The sequence below is a fragment of the Strix aluco genome, chromosome 3, assembly GCF_031877795.1.
Source record: "Strix aluco isolate bStrAlu1 chromosome 3, bStrAlu1.hap1, whole genome shotgun sequence".
NCBI lineage: Eukaryota > Metazoa > Chordata > Aves > Strigiformes > Strigidae > Strix > Strix aluco.
Genome location: NC_133933.1, coordinates 28,702,325 through 28,723,924, shown reverse-complemented (window position 1 = coordinate 28,723,924; position 21,600 = coordinate 28,702,325). Strand labels below are relative to the sequence as shown.

Genomic DNA, 21,600 nt, shown 5'->3' with positions numbered 1-21,600 from the left:
TTCATTAAATCAAGCAATCATTGCCTCGGATATCACTTACCTGACACAGGGAACTGTATTGCAGTTATACAATGTAATGAGTTACAACCAACTGTAGTGAAATACTACATTTTTTTTTTTCCACACAACTTTCATAGAATCATAGAATGATTTAGGTTGGATTCATTTCAAGGAGTATTACAGTAGTATATAAAGGTTACTGCATATCCAGTGCTTTCCCCACTAAAGCTTACAGGAGTTTCTGGACTGATGTAAATGGGCAGATGACCAAACACTTGTCTACCAGTTGCGTACCACTGCTTACCTCTCAGTGGATCATCAACTGAACACATTAATAAAGGGCTGCTTCTCTTTGGAGTTTTTTCTGCTTCAACATACCTATTTTCAACTCAGTAAAATAAACCAAATAGATCATATTATCTCAGGTTAAAGGCTAGATATATCAGGAAGGTCTAATACAAAACTTAACAGCCAAGATTATATTGCTCAGTTCAGACTCTACCACTGAGTGTGTCAACAGGCCCCATGGCCACTTGCATACTACGCTCTGATCCATGGTCAAACTTATTCATAGAGGGAGGATCAGAGAGATTTTTCAAATGGCAAGCAGGCATAAGGATCATAAGAAGAGAGGTTCCTTGTACAAAACCAAAAGTGCAGGCAAATATATTGATCCTTCCACTAAAAGAGAAGGGAACTCACTGGTCACCAAAAGATCCAGCATCTCTGACACCTGAGCTCCCACAGCCAGTCTGTGCCAGTAAATAACGCTCCAGAAGAAATACATCTGTAAAGTGAAACAAGGACCCAGTATCCACAATACATGTTTTGCACACTTCAGGCCAGCATTGGTCTGTTGCCATTCACTGAATGCCCACTAGCAGCTGGGACATGTTAGGTATTCTCCAAGAAGGCATCTTCCAGCTTAGTTTCCTCCAAAAGAAATTCTCTTGCGTGCCCTGAAAATGCTCTGCAACAGGAACTAAAGCCCAGTAAGTGGGGATGGATAAGGACATCCACTGTGAAAGTACATCCCTAACCCCACTGAGCACACTGGGGCACAGGCACCCTATAATGGTCCAAATTAAAAACCGAATGAGTTGTGTGAAACACAGATCCATGAGGTAAAGCATTAGAAATCACTGCAAATTTCACTAGGTGTTACCATTGTATCTCCAGCATTTAGGGAGCAAAAAACCTAGGGTGTTATTGTGTTTTATCTGTTACAACAGGTACACAAGGAGCTATTCAGAAGTCATTGAGCCATGAAGCTCAGCCTGCCAGGCTCAAATTCAAAGAACGTGTAATATGACCCAAGATGAGGGATACAAATTTTCTATGGCAGCAGTAAATGCAAACACTAAGATCGATGCTATTTTTGAGGAAGCTCTTAAAGAGTTCAGGATATAAAACTGAAGAACAGTTACTCTATCAGGCAACAGGTAATGCCAGTTTGCCATTCCAGAAACATAAAAAGGACCTTCGCAAGTCTTTTGGCTGAGATGAGAAACGTTACAAGCGTGATGCCTCAACAAATGGACAGAGAAACAAATTAAGATTGCTGCTAACCCTTGGAGGTGCAACTGAGCATGGAGTCTGCTTCCATGCACACTGGAAGTTTTCTGGAAAGTTTAAAATAATCACACTGCATATCCATTTCTGTCCATATATATAAAACTCAGAATCTCCATCCCATGTAAGCAAGCCCTAACTCATAGGCTATCACTTTCTGAAAACAAGGCTAAATATTCTGCCACATATGCTAACAAGGTGTTATAAAAGGACATCTCCAGAGACTCAATAAGCGTAAAGATTTGTGATGAGTAATGTCATATTATTTTCAGACATGTGCAAAGGAAAATGTAAGCTCTTTCCAGTTAACTCAGATAACTCAGAGAAAGCCTCCCCATGGACTCGAATGCTTACAAAAGCCACGCAGTCCTTGCTGAGCAGAGTCATGCAGAACCTGATCTCACCTGAGCAACTGCAACAAAAATGCAGGCCAGCTTTGACCTGCACACCATGTTCCTCTCTCAGCAGTTCAGTGCTTGACAGCTCATTGATTTTTACCCGGCACACAGTGATCTGTGCACCTCCTCAGAATGGATTAGGCCTTGACTTATCTCAGAAATGAAAGAAAAACCCAGCCTGCCTATTCGGCCTTGCTATTTGTAGTCAACTTAGCATTTTACTCCAGGTAAGCAGAATCTTCAAACTCACCCTTCACCACAACATACATGTCAAAAAAAGACACGGAATGCTTTGCTAAGGTAGCATTTGCAAAACGAACAAACAAAACCACTACTAATTTCTGACTCCCAAACTAAAAGGTCTCCCCTATGAAAGTACACTGCAGCTGCAATCATGAGTTAATGTCCCAGTGCCAAGTCTGAACTAGAAGTTGGTAGAGCAGGATCTCAATTACTTACTTGTTCTACATGTCTACAGCAGTAAGGATGTAATGATGTGACATATTACTTTAGAACAAGTTACTGAAACTGTATCCCTGCAATGAGATACACAGCTTTAAACTCAACCAGCAATTGCCCAGAAGCCACAGTGACTGAAGCTGTATAGAAGTTAATTAAACATGGCTTTTTACCTAAACCTGAAACCTCAGACTCAAGAGTGCTGGTTTTGGTTCCAGCATTGCTGCAGACTTTCCAAGATGGTTTGTATCTGAATTTTCAACCTCCCTCCCCTTGTTTTTTGTTCACTGCTAACATTTTAACATTAATACATCTACGTACTAGGACACTTCTGAGAAAATCAACCAATTTGCATTTTAAGTAATAAGTCATTTTATTTCAGAAAAAAACCCAAACAATTAATCCTACTTCAAAATAAACCAGTAAAACTGATGCACGAAAAGGAACCCTCTCTGTGCAGAATACAGTATCTGTCACAAACTGAAAACACACTGTTAAGATTTTTAATTCTTTTTTTTAATGAGGTTTTAACAAACCAGAAATATTAACTTAGTACAATCTAGAGCAATGAAGCCCTTAAGGAAAACTGTCTTTAATATTAATGATGATTTTCACCATTAATCAAGACAAAAGAATGCTTTAATTAAGGGACATCAGAGAAATTCCATATTATTTAGCACTACCATCAGCTCCTAGTGAGGTTGATGAGAATCCTTCTGAATGTCAAGGCTCACCCCCATGCTCAGATGTTGAGGTACTGCCTTTATCTTCACTTGCTACTCAGCTACTCTTTGCCAAATAGGTGACTTCTGTAAACCGCAGACAAACTGAGGTGGCCAGAATGTGTTGCACACCTGTTAGCGTTTGCTCCCAGCACACCATTAGCATACAGAGGTTACTATAAAACAAACACAGCTACACTGATGCTCACAAGCAATTCAGGTATGGCTCTTGTAACTATTCAGATTTCCTCTGGTGTGCAGAAATTTCACGGCTGCTGTGCGAACAACAGAAGCAGACACTTCCAGATGCCAGTGCATAAGGAAAGAGGTCAAGCAGGGTCAAGAGTCAGAGCTGTTGCCCCACACAGGAGCAGTTACTGAACAGCAGTTGGCACATCCCTAAAGCACATACCTGTGGGTCCCTTCTGTCCCAGCCAGCTCCTCCTTCCCTTTCCTCCCCCACCTACACCACCCCCAAACAAAAAGGAAAGGAAAAAAGTGTAAGTTGTCACAGATCTACAGGACAGCTTCACCTCTACTGAGGCCCAACCAGAGTTGGAGGAGGTTCATCTCAGCTGAACTGAGCCCACCTTGTAACTACAGAATGACGAGCTGCTGGAGGGGGATAACAGAGTAGGGAACAAAAAAATTACTTGTTGCATCAACTTCTTAAAGAATAGTGATGAAGAGAAAAGTGCACTGGTACTTGCCTGCTTTAGGACTCACATTTTTGAATCAACCAGAAGGCTGCACTTTGCATAGTGCCTTGCACAGAAAGGCTCCAATCTATAACTCCTCTATGGTAACAGAAAGTAGGTGAGCATTTCAGGTGTGTACATCCAGTCTTCCCTGAATTTCAAGCAACTCATACAGTGGATGATTAATGGGAGGGGCAGATGATATATGTCTATTTGTCACTCTTGCTGCATTCTTATCTCTACAAGAGGTTTTGGTCTTTGAGCAGTTTCTTTGGCAACAGAAATCCCCAGTTTCAATAGCCGTCATGTTGGAACTGTGTGGCACATTGTTATTCATGATGTGATGTTCTTCCTGGACAGTTACCCAGCGACACAGGACAGATGAAAAGCAAGTTGCTACACATGGTTTCTGTGCTGGTGCTCTCTTATTCTTAACTCCAGACTGTATTACCAGTCTTGTAATACTGGCTGCAGTTCCTAAAGCCCTATTCCCCAACATAACACACACCTTTTTCTTAAGACACAGTTAAGTTTTGTTCCAGATGAAATTAGAGACAACACAGGAGAGAGGAAGGAGTGCAAGGAGTGAATTTAGAGAGCATAAAACTTCCATTAAAAGAGCGAGGAAGCTGACATTATTCTCTAGCTTCTCTCAGGTAGTCCTTGTAAACATGCTGTCTCTCTAGGCTGTTAATTACATACAGGTGTAAATTAGACTAAATTCTTAAAAGAGAGAAAAAAGCCCCAATTTTGAATGTATTAATACTAATAAAAACCACATACTATCAACTCAACAGAAAACTACAGCAAGTAGCCTGTCATGGGAAATCTCTGCCTGTTGCATTTAAGGCCCTTGTCTCACAAAGGTAATAGAAAGCAAGCACTTCCATGCCTTTTAAGTTTAACCTCAGAAATGTAGCTAGTTAGCCAAGAAGCAAGCTCAGGGTTTGTCTTGAGAAAGAAGCTGACTTACTTCATTATGCTCCAAGCATCCAATCATCAGTTCTGTTAGGATAACCACTCCGGTCCTTCCCACCCCCGCGCTGCAGTGGACCACGATGGGAGGGTTGCAGTTGTTGCTGCTGTCCAACACGCTGTTGGTATGGCGACGCACGGACTGTATCTCCTCCAGGTAAGCTGCAAGATAAAATGCAGGCAAGGTTGCAAACATCTGTATGTCTAAATGTAAAAACTGGGGAAAAAAGAATATGGAAAAGTCATTCTTTCTCAAAGTGGCAATAATTTACTTTTTTTACAACATACTAATCATTTTGGCCAGGGTGCAGTGAACAGCACTGAATCCAGCAGGTACCAGCTGGGTGTCAATTATTACTTGGGAGTCTGCTCCTTTAAATTAAATGGTTCTTTAAAAAAATTAAATTCTGTTTTCCCCTCTGCAAATCTCCAGGTACCCTCAGCAGATGATTCTAGACATTACTTACAGCAATTCCTGCTATTAACAGGTTGGGATCAAAACAACAGCTAAGTCCCATCGAAACTACTGCCTGTCAAAGCCAATATCAGATGGGAAGCAAGCATCCATCTGCTCTGTTTCCCTCTCCCTTCTAGAGGGAGACAGAAGCTCACTCACCTCTCTGCTCAGGGTTTGTTTCTCAACAGCTACGAGCCCTTCTGGAACCTCACTCTCTGTATTTTCCCTGAAGCCATTTCTAGGAAGTGCATAACTCAAGAACAATTGTCTTGTGTGGCTGTCCTAGTGTTGTTCAATGTATTCTACTGTCAAACCGCACAGAGAACCTTACATAGTGGACGCTTACCTGGTTAGATAAACACACCATAAACTACAACTCCGACTGACCTCTAAACATTGTTCCAGCATAGTCTAGATAACAAAAGATGATGGATCTCATACAGAAAGATGTATCGAGATGCATAACTCTTAGACACTTAGCTTCCCAGAGTGGAAAGTGAGAGCTGAGCCAAACTCAGCTGAGCCTGACTCTTCGTGTCATGGCACTGCTGACTGAGCAGTCCTTCTGACACAGGCAGGCTGTGGCTGGAGGCGTACCAACATCAGAAAAACTACATTTTAATGCACACAGTGAAATGGGACTGTACGTGGTGGCAAACAATGGGACAGAGGAAATGGGGACAATAAGGTTCCAATTACTGCCATGCCCAACCACAGCTACAGGGATTGGAAGGAGAAACAAAGTATGAAACAAACTAGGAGTTGGGCAATAGCTCTGCCTTAAAGACAGATCCCATGGCACTCCTTTGCCAAAGCTGAAATGTCATTTTTATTTTCTGCCCTGGTGGCAGAAGTGGGAAAAGAATGACGCGTTATTTACATCAAGCTTACACCATGCAAAGGAGAGTGGATCACTAAAGGACAGTAGCTGTGTCAAGGCTGAAGTTGTTGATAGAAAACTTAGCTGCAACAGAGCTATGCTGCTGCAGCTGCAAAGCTTTCAGAAACTAAGAGGGCAGGCATCTCCAATGCATCAGGACACCACATACAGACTCCTTCAGTGGTAACTTAAAGATCTCTACATCACACTCTACTGTAGTGCCAGAGATATGGCTTTAGTTAAATAATGGTTGAATCCCTATTACTTAATATGGTAGTGTTTATTACTTGGTAAGAATAGGAAGCTTTATTAACTCATTACAGATGAATATAATGGCTGTTTTTTTCTGGAATGCATGAACCAGGACCATATTTAATTGGGAAGGCCCTTAGCACTGCCTGGGTACATGTGGTTAGAAGAGCGGCAGTGAGTTCAGACTTGTTGCATATGTGATGGAGCCCTCTGCTCTTTTGCAACAAATCCAGTGCCTCTGGACTACTAAATCCTAGCTGGCTGTCAGCAATAAGGGCCTCCTATGAAACTGGAGGAGTTGTGCCATATTTCACTAACATCTGAACCTCTCTCACCCAGACCTCTCTAATCACATTTGTGGGCAGCCTAATATCTCCTACACTCATTAGGTAGCTGGGAAGTGGCAATAACTTACACTGACAGATGAGCCAGCAGAGATATCCTATTATTTAAAATTCCTTGAGTCTTTAGCACTGCTGCTGCCTCTGATTTTTCCTCCTGTTATGTCAGGTTTTTCTGGACCAAAATCCTCAATCACCTTAGCTTCTACCTCTTGAATACCACTTTTTTTCTCCAAAACACAGCAAAGTACAACCTAGTTGAGGCCTTTGTATGCAACAGCAATAACCATTTAATATCAATCCCAGCTGTAACTAGGTGTAGTGAACTGAATTCAATGTAAGCAACCTTTTCCTTCATGTATTTTATCATGCAAGTTAATGAAATCTTACATAAAAAGCCTTGGACTTCCTCTGGACACCCATGGTCTGGCCAGTCAGTATACTGCAAATGCCACACTGTCCTCTCTTGTCCAGAAAGAAGATGCTTGACCTTCAGACCAGTAGTAGCATAGCAGCCAGAGTCTGTGCGGAACTTAGTTGTCACCTTGAACTTCCCGTAAGTGGCTGAGCTGTGCTTAGAGCCCAGTTTAGGCCAATAACGATGACTTTTACTTCTTCCTCCCTCCTTAATAATAACAACAAAAAAAAGTCATTAGTTCCTGCAATTATAATTCTCTACAAACAGAGGGCATAAAACTTTGTAGATAGGGCAAATATTCTTATTTCAAATACTGGAAGAGGAAGGAGCATCCCACAAAGTAAAGAAAATAGCCATAAAAACTTAAAACCCTCAGCCATATAATATTTCTTAAGTGTAAAATGCTTGAAGAACTAACTCCTGTCTTGTGGTGAAAGCCAGCAACTGCGTACAACACCTCGGTAAATATTCTCTTCCTGGGAAAGCCTCTCCTTTAAATGGAAGGAGATTCTCTTCTGCAACTTGTAAGTATCTGATGTTGAACAGCATTGAGAACTGGACAGTGACTTGATGTACTACAGCACTCCCTGTGTTTGCTAAAAGCAACCAGGCATAAAGCTGAATGCAGCATTAGTTAGCAATGTGTGCCAGTTTTTATAACATAGCACATAGTTCTTGGATTACAATTGAAATAACTGTTTTGTTTGGCATATGAATAAAAAGATTTTTTTTTTTTTTCTTAAACCATGGACACTTCTACGGAAACAACAGCTTCTGGTCTCTTTTCAGCTGATAAGAGTGACGGTGTGCAGAACTGGTCTCAGACGGGGTGGAAGTCTGTGTCATTTTAACCAGGAGCAGCTCAGTGCTCTCACATTCCAATGGAAACATCTTTGTTTGGTTTGGCCAAACTGAAGTGAGGCAGGGGGAAGGGGGGTTCTGCTTGTTTCACTGTAGTACTTGCCAAACTGAGTATCAGAAAGTTACAAAGTATAACATTATAGCAGTACATGGGTATGTTCAAACAGAGTAAGAGGAAAAAGGGTTGCTGATAGAAAAAGCAGGTTACTGCAGTGGGAAGTGATGATAACAGATTTGCTCACATCAGAAAGAACTGTGTTCTGTGATTTTACGTACCTCTTCAGCTGTGACCATGGCTATAACATTCACCCCCTGTTCCCACACCATCTGCCAGAAGTCATGGCACGTGTGTGGCAGAGGCCCTTGGGTAGCAATGTAGTGCCACTCCTCTCCACCTACAGTAACCTGGGAGTAAAGAAAAAAAAAAAAAAGTCAATGCACAATTTCTCAGCAGCATCTGTGCCAGAACTGCCCTTTAAACAAAAGGAACCATAACGAAACCTTTAATTCTTTGTTCTTATGATTCTTGTTCAAAATTTTGAACAAGAATCACCCTTTTGCTAAGAACAAATCTGACAAAACACAAACTTTGGTGCTTCCAAGTCTTTTGATGCCCATAAACATAAAGCTTTGACCAAAATGTCATCTATATTTTCTTGCCACTGCATCTGGATCATACAGATGAAAAAAAAATTTTTCTTGAGGCCGTGTTTCTGATAGCGCTTAAGTACAAATAAGCAGCTGACTGACTTCCCTGGGCTTGATGGCAGACCCATGATGAAAGAAAAACTAAGCACCAGAGGAAGTGTCTATGTGCATTAAAAAGGCATTGCATTGCTGCAAATGAACACACAGTAAGTGTAGAAAGCCCGAATGTAAATGACATTTTGCACAACAAAACCTAAAGGCTTCTGCTGTTTAGGATCTCCCTCAATTATTTTCCACTCAGGCAAAAAATAAATTTCTTAAACAGGCTCTTACTACTCTGATCTCTGTTGAAGATGTAGCCAAGCTGTTCCCAGAGGATGCAGTTATGCCCACACGCTGTACATAACAGAGTTCAGATAGACCCATTGCCAGCGAGTGATAAAATCCAGACAGGCTTCATTTCAAGTTACTTTTCCTCACTCATCTTGGGTTTTTCAGTTCAGAAGCTGCAAACTACTATAAGGTAAATCCAGCATATTAAATGGCTTTTGAATGCCATGTGAAATTTAAAATTATCTAAAGCCGTAGTCATGTAAATCTATTTCCCAATAGATAACTGGATTACCATCCACATCTTATAGAAATATTTGTGTATTTGCATGACAACACAAAATGAAATTATTTTTAGAGCACTAACACACAGATTTACACACTATATATTATGTAGTGCCCTGTACAGACTCAGCATTACCTTGGACTTAAGCAGTGTAAAACACTGCTCAATTTACCTGATTGAGGCAGATATTCATACTTAGGCCATTAAAAAACCAAAACTCTTGTCTATAAAACAAATATTTTATGACAGATTATTTACTATACATCAGGAAAGGTTTATAGAAAAAAAAATTTTTTCAACATTTTAGGTAAAAAGCCAAACCACCTTTAGAGCTACTAGATATTGTTTGAAAATATGCTTACCAGCAAAAAGGGAAAGCCAGATGAACTAATTATTTTGGAAAGTTAAAATGTTTACCCTTCTCAGGCTAAGACCTAATTCTACGTCTTAGCCCAGAGCCACTTCTCACAACAAAGTTGTAAATACCAGAGAAGATGATTTACAACAGAAATACTGACACATCCATAAATATCAAGGTGCTGGCGGAGAATGCTACAAGAAGCAATCAATATCTCTGACAGGTTTAATCATATACTATGTTTGAGGTAGAGGTCTTTGAATACATTTTCAGAAATAGAATCAATTTATTTATTATTCAAATAGCTGTTCATGAAGCTGAGATGCTTGGGTTTTTACACCTGTAACTAGCATAGCGTTTATATGATAACAAATTTTTCACTGCATTGAAAACTGTTTTCAACCCTGTACATCAGCTCATTTTCTTATTTCATACTATGCAGCATTCTCCTCTTTGAATAATGGTTAAAACCTGCAAGACTTAAAATCTGCATCAGCAGGTAGAATCCTCAGGTTTTTGTACTAGGTGGGAATGAATATAAACTGCACAGCACTAACCAGCATCTTGGACTCGGACTGGTCTTGCGCTTGCACGCTCATCTGCAGTCGTGAGTGCTGGTATGGTATTACCGAGCTTTTTAAGTTAATGCTGACCTGACCCAAGCAGTCAGATGAGGTGATCTTAAGAACTTTTTTGCTTAATCTGTAATTTTAATTATGCGTTTTCTCTCTGGTATAAACAACGATCTTTGTATCTTAGCAGTGAAGGTCAATGGTAAATAAGCAGAGAAATGCTGTAAAACTGTGGGGCTTGCAAGCAGAGCAGTGGGAGCTGGAATCCTTCAGGCATGGACCTTATCAGGATGATATAGGAGTTTTCTTTGTCTACTGACTTCTGGTCCAAATATCCAGCCTCCTGGCACATGATACGAAAGGACCATAAATAGTCTGGAGGGAATGGGATGCCTGGAATGTTTACTGCATTTTAATGCCCTAACTGCAGGATATTAAAAATTGAATATTGGGCTGCAAACACACACACTGTGCTACTGAGGTAAATTTCGCAGATGCAATTTCACCTTCTAAGCAAAAGCACATCTGCTTGGCTTCTGATGCACCACTACGAGTGCGAGAGGAAAATACTGGCAAGGACCAATGTCATGCGCTAAAACATTTGTGCGTGTTCCTGGGTGCTCTATCAACGTGAGATGCCTGCGTGTCCAACACTGACACACAAGGTAAAATGTGGACTCAAAACTAGCCAAGGAAAATTCTTTTTCTGGCTAGTACTGCTTTGTGGGCATAATTTATGTTATGAATCTCTTTTTTTTTGGCCTCCTACAAAGTAGATGAAAAATTCTGGGCTCAGAAATCCATCATCATAGCAACATCTGATTATGCAAAAACTCAGTATCTGCTACCTACCAGGCCATGTAGAAGAGGGATAAACTGCCAGGATCCTGGTTCACAAATTGTTTTGAATCAACAGGATATAACACTGTTGGCCAGCAAGTCTCTTTAAACTTTTAAAAGGCTTTTACTCCAGGAAAAAATTAATTTATCAGGATACTTTGTTTATTATTTTTGAATCACTTCTTTTGAATTTGGATTTTGACAATGAGAAAAAGCAGACAGCTCTCTCTGACAACAAGAGAATCTGTCATCTGAGGGAGAGGAGTTACTTCTCTCAGGGTAGAGCAAAAACCAACAAAGGACTCTGCAAATAGTACTGGAAGTTTGAAGAAAACCAAGTGTCTGCAGCCACTGCAGTACAGTTCACTGTTAAAACCAGTCACATTTGTAAGTAACAGTCAGATCATATCTTAAATTATTTCTACATTGAATTAACAAGAAATCTGAAGTTTCTTGATAAAAAACCTTATTTTGACACAGAGAAGTTCAATGCAGTATCTAATCAGAGACACAGGGATCTCATTAGCAAGGTGTTGTCTTTATCAAGGCATACTTAAAAAATTGGGACTGATAAATCAGAACACATACTGACTGCTCATTCTTTCAGGTACAGGGTCATGACAACCATATTACATGGCAGGTATTGGGGCTGATCTAACACATTTTCATGAGGTTTAAGAAACATGACCAACTCTTTCTACATTAACCAGCAGATGTATTCCACAACCAGCTGGCAAAGGCGGGCATAAAAAAGTAAGGATGCCCCTCAAACTACTTCCCAGTCTCTAGCAATTAAATCAACTCACGCATGTTAGTTGATAGGGGACTTTAAAGATGCCCATGCTGACACACAGGTACAGTAATGCATTCTGACTGAGTTACCTTTTCCGAAGCTCGAGTTACAGAAAATGCTGCTGTGCATTCAGAAACGCAAACAAAGCTTTAGCATACCTTCATTTGCAAAGCAAAGTTCAGGAAAGCTTTTACCTTTATATGTGACGCATTGATGTAGCCTGTATTATTTTCTTTGGTCGGCACCAGCTCTACTCGGTTCTCCTCATAAGGAACGACCTCCCTGATACGGTTGCGCTCAGTGTTTTCAGGCAAGGCAGCAGTGGTGAAGATCCCGTCTGCCTTTTTCTTTGGAATCTGCTCATATTCTGTAAACACCATGCCCTCTTCCAGCTTCCTCTTCAAGATTTTGCACTAAGATTTAACAGGAAGGAACACCAATCTATTAACTCTTCCTGGAAGAACGTATACCACTAGACCCCTCCATCTGTTCTTTGAATTTCAATATACAGCCATAGCATTCTCACTCGCTTTTTTTTTTTCAGTTGCAGTTATCTGAGGAAACACAACACAGTCTTTCTACTGAATGAAACCACAAGCAAATTTTACATTTTTACATTCCACCTCCACATTTTTTAAGACTGATACCATAAAAAGCAAAACCATGCTAAATACAATCCTGGTTCAGTCTGAATTTGTATGTGATTTCACCACAATAGATACTTGTAAAAATATTTTAAGTGTATCTTTTTAGGAAGAACACCATAGTGAGAGAAGTGTGATGCGGTCCACATTGTCAAAATACTCCCTAACTTGCAAGTATGTAATTTCTGTGGTTGAACACAACCCCACATACACAGGCAGAGGTTAAGTTCTGTCGTCTGCGTACCAGACAACACAAGACTGCAAACTTCTATCCAGAAAGATTCTTTGCAAATATGTCTCTCAAATCTTAATGGCAGCAACTGTTTTTAATTTCCAGAGTTCTATATACGTGCACACACCCACATGTGCAAACATCAGGAGGCAAACAATTTTTTTTTAACCCTGTTAGAGACATTAACTGAACTCTGTAGTTGTATCAGAACATGCAAGACGATATCTATGGATGATCACCATAGAAAGACTGCCTAATCGAGTGAAAAATGTACAAAATATTAGATTTACAGCTTGATCTTGTATGACATTGTATGGTCATGTGAAACACTGAACGACCTCAATTTTCACCGACTTCAGTAAACATTCAAGACATTTAACTCTTTGCCAGCATCCAAAGACATACCAGTCTATGGTAAAGGCCTTTTCCATGAATGGCTCTGAAAACTTTCAAGATAAATTTTTTCACATTTTAAATCAAATTTTAATATTTTAGAAACTTCACGCTGCTGGGAACAAAGGCAACGAGCAACATTTCATGAACCTCCATCTTACCCTCTCATCCATTGGCACCTTGGCGACTTCATCCTGGCTGTCCTCCGGCACCGGAACCCTAGCAACTGAGAGTCCGTTCAGTGCTGCCAACATCAAGGGCCTCTTCTGGGCCTCCAGGCCTGCCATCTTCTGCTTTTCTAGATTCTTTTGGCAAGAAAAGGCACGTTTTCATCTCTGTGTGATTATTTATAATGCCAGTAAAATGCTGGAATGTTTTTTTAATCTCCAAAATCTGCAACTCTCTGGCCAAGGAATGCAGATGATCACCATTAGCATCGTAAATTCAAATACAACCTCTATTCTTCCTGTTATTCCTCAAAGGCCTGCTCCTACATGAGCACAGAATTTTAATTTCAAAGAAGCAATCCCAGTGTATAATACGGTTTACATGCCACCAAAAGACACACAAATACAATCTCAAGCATTTTTCTGCAAACATTATTCTGAATGTAGGACACACAAAGCATCACCCTGTTATGTTAAAGTAGCACTACCATAGCCAAGATACCTGGGGCATCTTTTAAAAAGCAATAATTTCAATCTATTACAACAAACAGTAAAACACATTGTTTCTCTTCTGTGATGGTTAATACTTAAAATGAGAAGTCTTCTGATGCACTCAGCTAGCGATTCAGATAGCACCCATGATAGATTTTGCACTAAAATCTGAGCTCACATATCCCAGAAACTGAACGTAACAGCAGTCATGGAAGGATATCATTTATTGTATTCATGCATCATATTATGCTGTGACATGGAGAACCAGAGTATGAATTTTAAATTTGTCCTGCTGCCCTCCTTATGCCACTGAGAGCTGAAACATCAAAAAACAAGAAGACAGACCATCTCCAGAAGTACACAAATTAGGAATATTTTATTCCATTTCCTTAACAGTTCTTTCTGCTGGATTTGGAAGGAGAAATGAGCACAAGGGAAGCCTAGTTCTTAGCATGCATATGGCAGCTGTGGTCACCACACAGGCCAAGCTTGGCTCCTAGAAACAACACTACTGAACCTGAATGCCTCAGACATAAGTAAATGGCTTGATTTTTGAAAAGCCTGTGAGCTTTTTCTTCATCACTGGATTTCTCCAGAGCACTAAGTGAAAAACAAACAAAAAAGTGAAACAAAAATAGAACCCACTCTTTCTTTTCACACTTTCAGAAAGCAGGAAAATGCAAGTATTTTTTCTTTGTTTGGGGATTTTATTATTACTACTACTTGCGAGGTAAAATAGAAAAGTCTGTGTTTAAAAGATCAAGGTCATCAAATTACCATTACTATAACATGTGATTCCTATGACAAAAGGAAGGCCTCCATGTGTTAAGACTGCTGATCTGGGCTGAAACCACCTTAAAAGCTTAATGCTAAGACCACCCCTTTACTTTCAGAAACAAACAACAAAACAACAACAAAGAACTTTTTGACCAAAGGCTGATCTGAATTATTATTCAGAGGAAGAGTACTCAAACACATCTCTAAGCTCTTTTCTCACCTTCATTTCCTCCTAAAATCCTTTGGGTTCCTGCTTCTCAATGTTTTCTTTCCTCAGAAGATCAAAAGAGCACATATATGCTTGCTGTTACACCAGTGTCTACAGTATTCATTCATGAAAGATTATGTTTATAGTCAAGTATCTATTTTACATTTAAAGTTTAAGATTCTGCAGGAGTAAATTCAGCCTCCATGATACAATTTAGCGGCCCAAGTTTGATTCCTAACCATTACATCAGTGTAAGGATCACCAATGAATGAGAAGCACTATATGTATGTTTAGAAAACTTCTTTGAATATACAGCAGTATTTAAACCTAACTAGTTACTGATCTAGTACATTACAAACTCCCCTTCTGCTCTGGACTGTTTAGATGCTTCATTAATTTGTTTCAGAAATTGTTTTTGTTTCAGCCCTCAGTTCTGAAGAAGATAACTATGGCACGCACTTTGCTTTCTGTGACTGCGGTTGTGATCCCCACAGCGTTACATGAAGCACATACATAAGTCACTAAATGGTAAGTGCCCCTCATTTTTCTGCCATTGCGTGAAGTCGCACTGAAGCCTTTAAATACTTTTAATTCTAAATTCATTGCAAGTTTAAAAGGACCCTATTTCTCATCCTTGAGTACATTTTTTTTAAAAATAAACAATTCAGATCCTCAACCACACAGCTACATCTGCTGTTTCCATAATTAGATATCTGGTCACTCATTTAGTTTATTGGCAAAACTGGCAATCCATATTCTACAGCTACAGTGTTTTATTCAGATAACTATGCTTTATAAAGTGGCGGGAAGGGAAATCAAAGAGATCATTTGAAAAATTCAAGGGATTCCATTATGTCATATATTAGTTGGTACTTAACTCGACGCCCCTGCAAAGAAGGAATAAAATGCTAGCGCCGAAACACAGTCTCCCACCCATCTCGGCAAACACATTTCAGACTCACGCTGCCCTCAAATCCGTGGGGGCTAGAGCACTGCGCAGGCAGAAGGGGAACAGGCGTTGAGGGGGGCTTTGCAATCAGCCTCCTCGTCCCCTGGCTGCGTGCTCTGCCCCCCACCCCGGGCTGGCATTGCTGCCCAGGTGGTGGCATCGTCGTCGGCTGGGTCAGATGCGGATCTGGCCGGCAGCCAAACCACCGCAGCGGAGGAAGCAGACAAGGCCAATAGCAGTGCACATGATCGGCCCCTTTGGCTGCCATACAGACCCACAAAACCAAATTGTATGTGGCACTTAATATCACATTTCCTAACTTTAAGCAAATCCACATCTTCCTGCCCACGTGTTCCTCACAGTTTACTGATCCAACAGTTTTCTGGTATGGAAACTGACCTGTATGACTACTAATTTCCAAGAAGCCACTGCAACAGAGGAAGGCACTTACCCTCATCATGATTTCTCTTTCTATAATGCTGTCCTCAATAGAAAACATTTCAGACACAGGCCTTTCCTTGACAGGTTCTTTCTTGACCCGCTCCTTCACACTCGTGAGGTCAGGCTCTGAGATGGAGGGCCCCAGCGAAGACCCATTTATTGCCATTTGATCAGTTCGAGAGACACTAATGGCTTTGGAAGGTCCTGGCCTCATGGCCTTGGCCCTGGCTACAGCCACAGAAATGCTAACATGGTCCTGCCTCAGGGCTCCATTGCTGACACTTTTACGAGGCCCAGGATACTCTGGAGGAGGTTTATTTGGTATTCTAGCCAAGGCAGCTTGCAGCTGAGCACTGTACTCCATGTTCTCATGGAGGGCTGTTATCCGTGACACAGATTCTGGGGTTTCTTCTTCTTCTTCACTTTCACTGCTGTGTATCAGCATCGTGGCATCAGAGAATGTCTTTTTGTGATGATAATGAGGAACTTGCTGAACTTCGTGCCCCATCTGAACTGACTCCTCTGGCTGCACCTGCTCCCGCAAAGTGTTCCTGCGTGGCAGAGGGGCATTTAAAGTTTTTAATGCCATGGCTTCTATACCACGTACCATATTGCTGATGACCTCTAAACTATGGCGCTTGTTCACAGCTGCATGATGCTTCACTGCCATAAGGGGCTCGCTGACCTCCTGCAGCGACTGACGGACAACCGGCGAGCTGTCCTCTTGGAAGGTCTTTACTGAGAGCTGGACTTTACGAGTGACCAGGTCAGGACTGCTCCCACTGACATACTTGTGCCGGTGACTTGCCAGGTCCGGCGTGCTAGTGGCAGGACGTGGGCGTGGATACGGAGGTGGGGGTCTGAAGAGATAATTCTTTAACATGTGAGCAGTGTTGTAACTCTGGCTGCTCTGCAGCTGCATGTTAGCCAGTTCTGGTGTGCTGACAGTGTGGGATATAGCACTGGCTGCTGTCTTATTTTGAGCAGCGTTATTAGGGTTCATTTGGTCAGACGGGGAGACAGGCTTGTTATAGCCGCTGCCCTGGGGCCCGTATGTAATCGTGTAAGGATGTCTGTCTCGCATCTCAGGCTGACTGTAAACTAGGTCTTCCGGCTGGTTATAAGCATGTGTGTTTCCAATATTGAGATTCCTCAAAGACTGACTTTGGCTATCCATCTGGATCACCCCTCTCTTCATTTGCCTCATGACAGTTTCATAATCTGGAGTTGGCCGGTAGGATGGTACTATAATTGCACTATGTCTGTGGCTGGGGATGTAATCTGCTCTCATGATGTCACTTCCAGGGATGCTCAGATTTGAAGACATGGGAGATGCCTGGATGAAGTTCTGTGAGCGATTGAGGGAGTTCATGCTGTGGGCACTGCATACACTCCCATTGGGTCCATTACCATTCAAGTAGCTGAAGTCCACTGGACACCTATCCAGACTGGACTGAGACCTACAGTAGAAAGTTTCTTCATTTCCATGGAAAATGCTATCTGTGTAGAGCAGAGATAAAGACATTGACAATTTCAACATACAAGGACTCATTCAATGTTAACAAAACTTCAAATGCAGTCTGCACCAACGAATATAGAGACAGCTTAGTGTACAACAACTGCAGGGAACGTGTGGTCTTGAGAGCATCCTTGAGTCACTGAAATAGAACTAAAACAAAGCTACTCACATAAACACTCCCAACAGTTAGCAAAATATGGTAGTTCAGATCCTTGTGGGAAACATGAAAGGGGAAAGAGAGGAAGTGTTTTTGCCTGAGGTAGCAAGGAAGAATAAAGGGGCATCTCCTCCCTCAGCATCCTGGAAGGATACACTGCTGCTGCCACCTTAAAAATCCAGTGCTGCTGGATGGTAATCCTAAAAGTTCTCTTGCCTTTTCTGTTGATGCATTGCTGTCTGTGATTTGAAGTAGCAGAGGACTGTGAAATTGGAAATCCTACTGCAGACCAATCAACAGTTTTGAGGATCTGAAGTATAACACAGCAGGATGACCAAGACTCAGGAAAAAAAACCCCACTCTACAGATGCACTAAAGAATATTAAATACTTCAAGCAAAGTATATTTAAGAGGGAATCAAGTTGGTAAAGATGACGTCCTGGACCACAACTTCACTGCAAGACTGTCTGTGTAAGTAGAGTAGCAGCTCCTAAAATTCTGAAATCATATAGTTTTTCAACAATACAGAGAAGTCTGAGGTAAAACTAATGGAACTTTACAATTCTTTGAAAATTGAGAATATCCCCCCCTTCAGAGCCTCAGCTTCACAGTAAAACGATATTAGCCACTGAGTCAAATCTACTGTATGCAAGGAACTATACTGAATGGCTCCTTTCAAAACTCACCAAATTCTACCTTAAAATTAGTCAGACCAACACAACTCTAAAACACTATCAGGTATGACTAAGAGCTCCTCTGCTGGTGAGAGCACTTCAACTGTACCTCTTAGGAACTGCAAAGAACGTAGCCTAACACCTGGCTATGTGTATTCCAAAAGGTGGTGTGGTTAAAGGTGTGAGACTCAAGGTGTTTCAAGCTGGGCTCCATTCCCAGCCTTGATCAAAGTAACCTGGTACAACCTCTTAGAGAATTTATTCGTCAAACACAGGGGTAAAATTAGTTAATCTTCCTCATGTCCATAAGGCTAACACTGCTGGCAGATGCTGATAAAAAATCGGCAGAAAAGATTATCTAAATATACAGTTTTGTGACCAGAACACTATGATTTCTCCTACAGTAAAAGATATTTGCTGTCTCTTTTTCCCTCACTGGCCCCAGCTGGCACTGCCTTTGAGTACAGCCATCATACTTCCTTTAGAAATTATTTTTTCAGCTCACTGAACTGCAATACCAAGTTTAAGGTCCATATAATCATGCGCAGACATTTTGGAGAAATTTGAAAACTGAAATTGGACTTTAAACAGAAGACTTACTGCAACATTAACTATAAAACTGTTATCTCTCCTCCACTAGCAGCTCCCGTTTGACCATGACGGCTTTAGAAATCTAGACATACGGGTTAGGAGCTTCTTTGCATACACATAAAATGGAAATCCATTAAAGGAAAAGTATATGCTCTAAGTACCTTGTGAATTATGTGTTTCAGTGTAGTGTTCTCCGCACTGGACATGCATAGGAGGCAGTATAAATGGATGTTGTCTTGGCTGAAATAAAAGCACAAGATAAAAAAAAGCATTAGGAACTCTGTTTGCCACAATTTTTGCAGCTGAAGCAGGAAAAATGGTTCTATGCCCTTTCCACTGAATTCTGCTCTTTATTACCCAGCCAAAGACACATGGCTTGGCATTTCTTTATAGAACAGAGAATAACATTTCGTAAATTGTTCGCTAAATTTTGTTACAGAGCCCAAAGCTGACCAGTTTACACTCCTTTAAGCTCAGCCACTTCAGAAAACACTATCCAGACTCCCAGCTCACTTAGAACTTTTCAAACATTTATTAAAAACTCTTGCCCTTGAAGAATTAATACAAAACAAACACCTAATCAGGACAAAAGCAGGAGACAGAACAAATTCAAGGACCTAGAACTGCAATAAAACAAGCAATACGAGCACATATGGACTTAAAATAACTCTGCAAATTACATAAATATTGGATTCCCTAGATAATGAATTGAAGCCCTCCTCCAACAATCTGCACTGCAACAAGCTTTTTAACACAAGTATCACAGGGGGCAAATCAGCATTAAATCAGCAGGATCATTTGCAGCAAAATAAATCACAGCTGACGCCATATTCACCAGCTTTGTCCATTGGTAAATGGATGCGTTTTGCAATCACATTTTACCACCTGCACTGTAATGTCCTGTCTGGTGTCACTGAGCAAAGTTTATGAAAACATACTTTGATATACAAAGTAAGCAGAAAGAGAAGTAAGGCACTCCTGTCTCACAAATATGTCTTCCTTAAACCAGAATAAGGGCTTTTCATCTAGGCTGATTCAAGTAGTTCAAACTATTAAAGAATATTGTGGATGCCCAAGGCAAAAAAGAAAAAGAAACACCAAATAATTTACCTCTGCATGCACATGCACAAAATGAGCACCACAAGTTAGCTACTGAAGAGGGGGGTTAGGAAAGGGGTTAAATTCACATTTTCTGTGTAAATGGGGAGAAGGAATGAGAATCAAAGAAACTGAGCGCACACATGAATTCTTGCATACAAAACTGCTGTGTTAAGCCATAGCTGGAAGATGACAGGAAATACTTCTGCTACAACTTCCATGGGTATAAAACCCTACTCTCACCAAACAATCTGGGCACAGGAGCCTGCTGCTGGCAACCTGAGTAGCAGAGCTTAGTCTGGAACAAACCAAGATGTTGGAAAGCCTAACAAGTGGGGGGTGGAGGAAAAGCACAAGGAAGAAATGACTTCTGCTGGGAATGTATAGAACTGGAGCAGACAGTTTTCTTTGTGATAGATGTTATGGAAGGTATCTAAAAGAAATTGATTTTTTTTTTTTTTGAAGGCCCATCTGCCTCTTCTGATGAAACAGTAGAAGCTTGAGCTCTGCAGAACATCAACATCCAAATTAAAGGATCACTTGGATTTTTTTTTTTAAAAATCATCTAAACATATCATCATATTAAGATCTCCTACACTGAGGAGGTTTTGCTGGAAAACCAGCATCATTGGGTGGCCTGACAGGAAAAAGAAATAGCATAAAATGGCTTTAAAGTAATAGTTAATAAAATACAGGTTCACCACAACGCCAAAACCATATAAAAGGTCTTAATCTGAAAGTAATGAACATGATCCTTAGTGAAGTGGCAGAGCCTCACCCCAAAGATTCCACTTCCCATTTATGCCTGCTGATTTATTACCATACAAGACAAATGAATAGGTAGGTGTATAAAGGTATGTACAGTGCAGACAACAGTCAGGAGGGCTTTTTTTTTTTTTTCTTCTCCCCAAAGAGAACTGTTCCAACAAGTTAACAAAACAATTATGAAAAAAGCAGTTGAAAGTTCAAGGTGAATGGTTAGCAGCCCAGTTCACTTTTTAATTGATGAGCACGCATTCCTCCTCTTGATCTTCCTCAGACTTTGGGTTTTTTTTTTTTAAACTTGTTGCATGCTTCTGTTCAAAACAGAGAAGCAGCAGGATTTGTTTTTCCTTTGAAAAAGTAGACTTCCGTTTTTCATATCTAATATAGAAGGTAGCTCTCTTTTTCTCCTTGTGATATATCTGAGGCCATAGCATAAGAATGCAAAGCACATTTCATTCCTTTATCTTCAGTTTTTCATAGTCATCTCCAGGGATCAAACTAGCAGATACCAAAAATACTGTAAATATGCCTCAAAGAACATAATACACAGCCTGTGTGTTGCATTGTGACACCTTAGAAACATGCTAAGAATGAAAGGATAAAGAAATCCAGAGTCAGCTACAACAGCTTTCC

At 40.7% G+C, this 21,600-nt stretch overlaps 1 protein-coding gene across 1 annotated transcript in view; it reads right to left on the bottom strand.

The window, feature by feature from the left end:
• Nucleotides 1-21,600, bottom strand: part of PTPN14 (protein tyrosine phosphatase non-receptor type 14) — a 120,917-nt gene that overhangs the window by 6,963 nt on the left and 92,354 nt on the right. The window contains exons 13-19 of the mRNA XM_074817916.1: nucleotides 19,266-19,344; nucleotides 16,174-17,663; nucleotides 13,291-13,434; nucleotides 12,055-12,273; nucleotides 8,310-8,438; nucleotides 7,145-7,379; nucleotides 4,823-4,986 (exon numbers count right to left, since the gene is read on the bottom strand). Of these exons, the coding sequence (XP_074674017.1) occupies nucleotides 4,823-4,986; nucleotides 7,145-7,379; nucleotides 8,310-8,438; nucleotides 12,055-12,273; nucleotides 13,291-13,434; nucleotides 16,174-17,663; nucleotides 19,266-19,344 (2,460 nt within the window). The remainder of the gene's footprint in view (nucleotides 1-4,822; nucleotides 4,987-7,144; nucleotides 7,380-8,309; nucleotides 8,439-12,054; nucleotides 12,274-13,290; nucleotides 13,435-16,173; nucleotides 17,664-19,265; nucleotides 19,345-21,600) is intronic.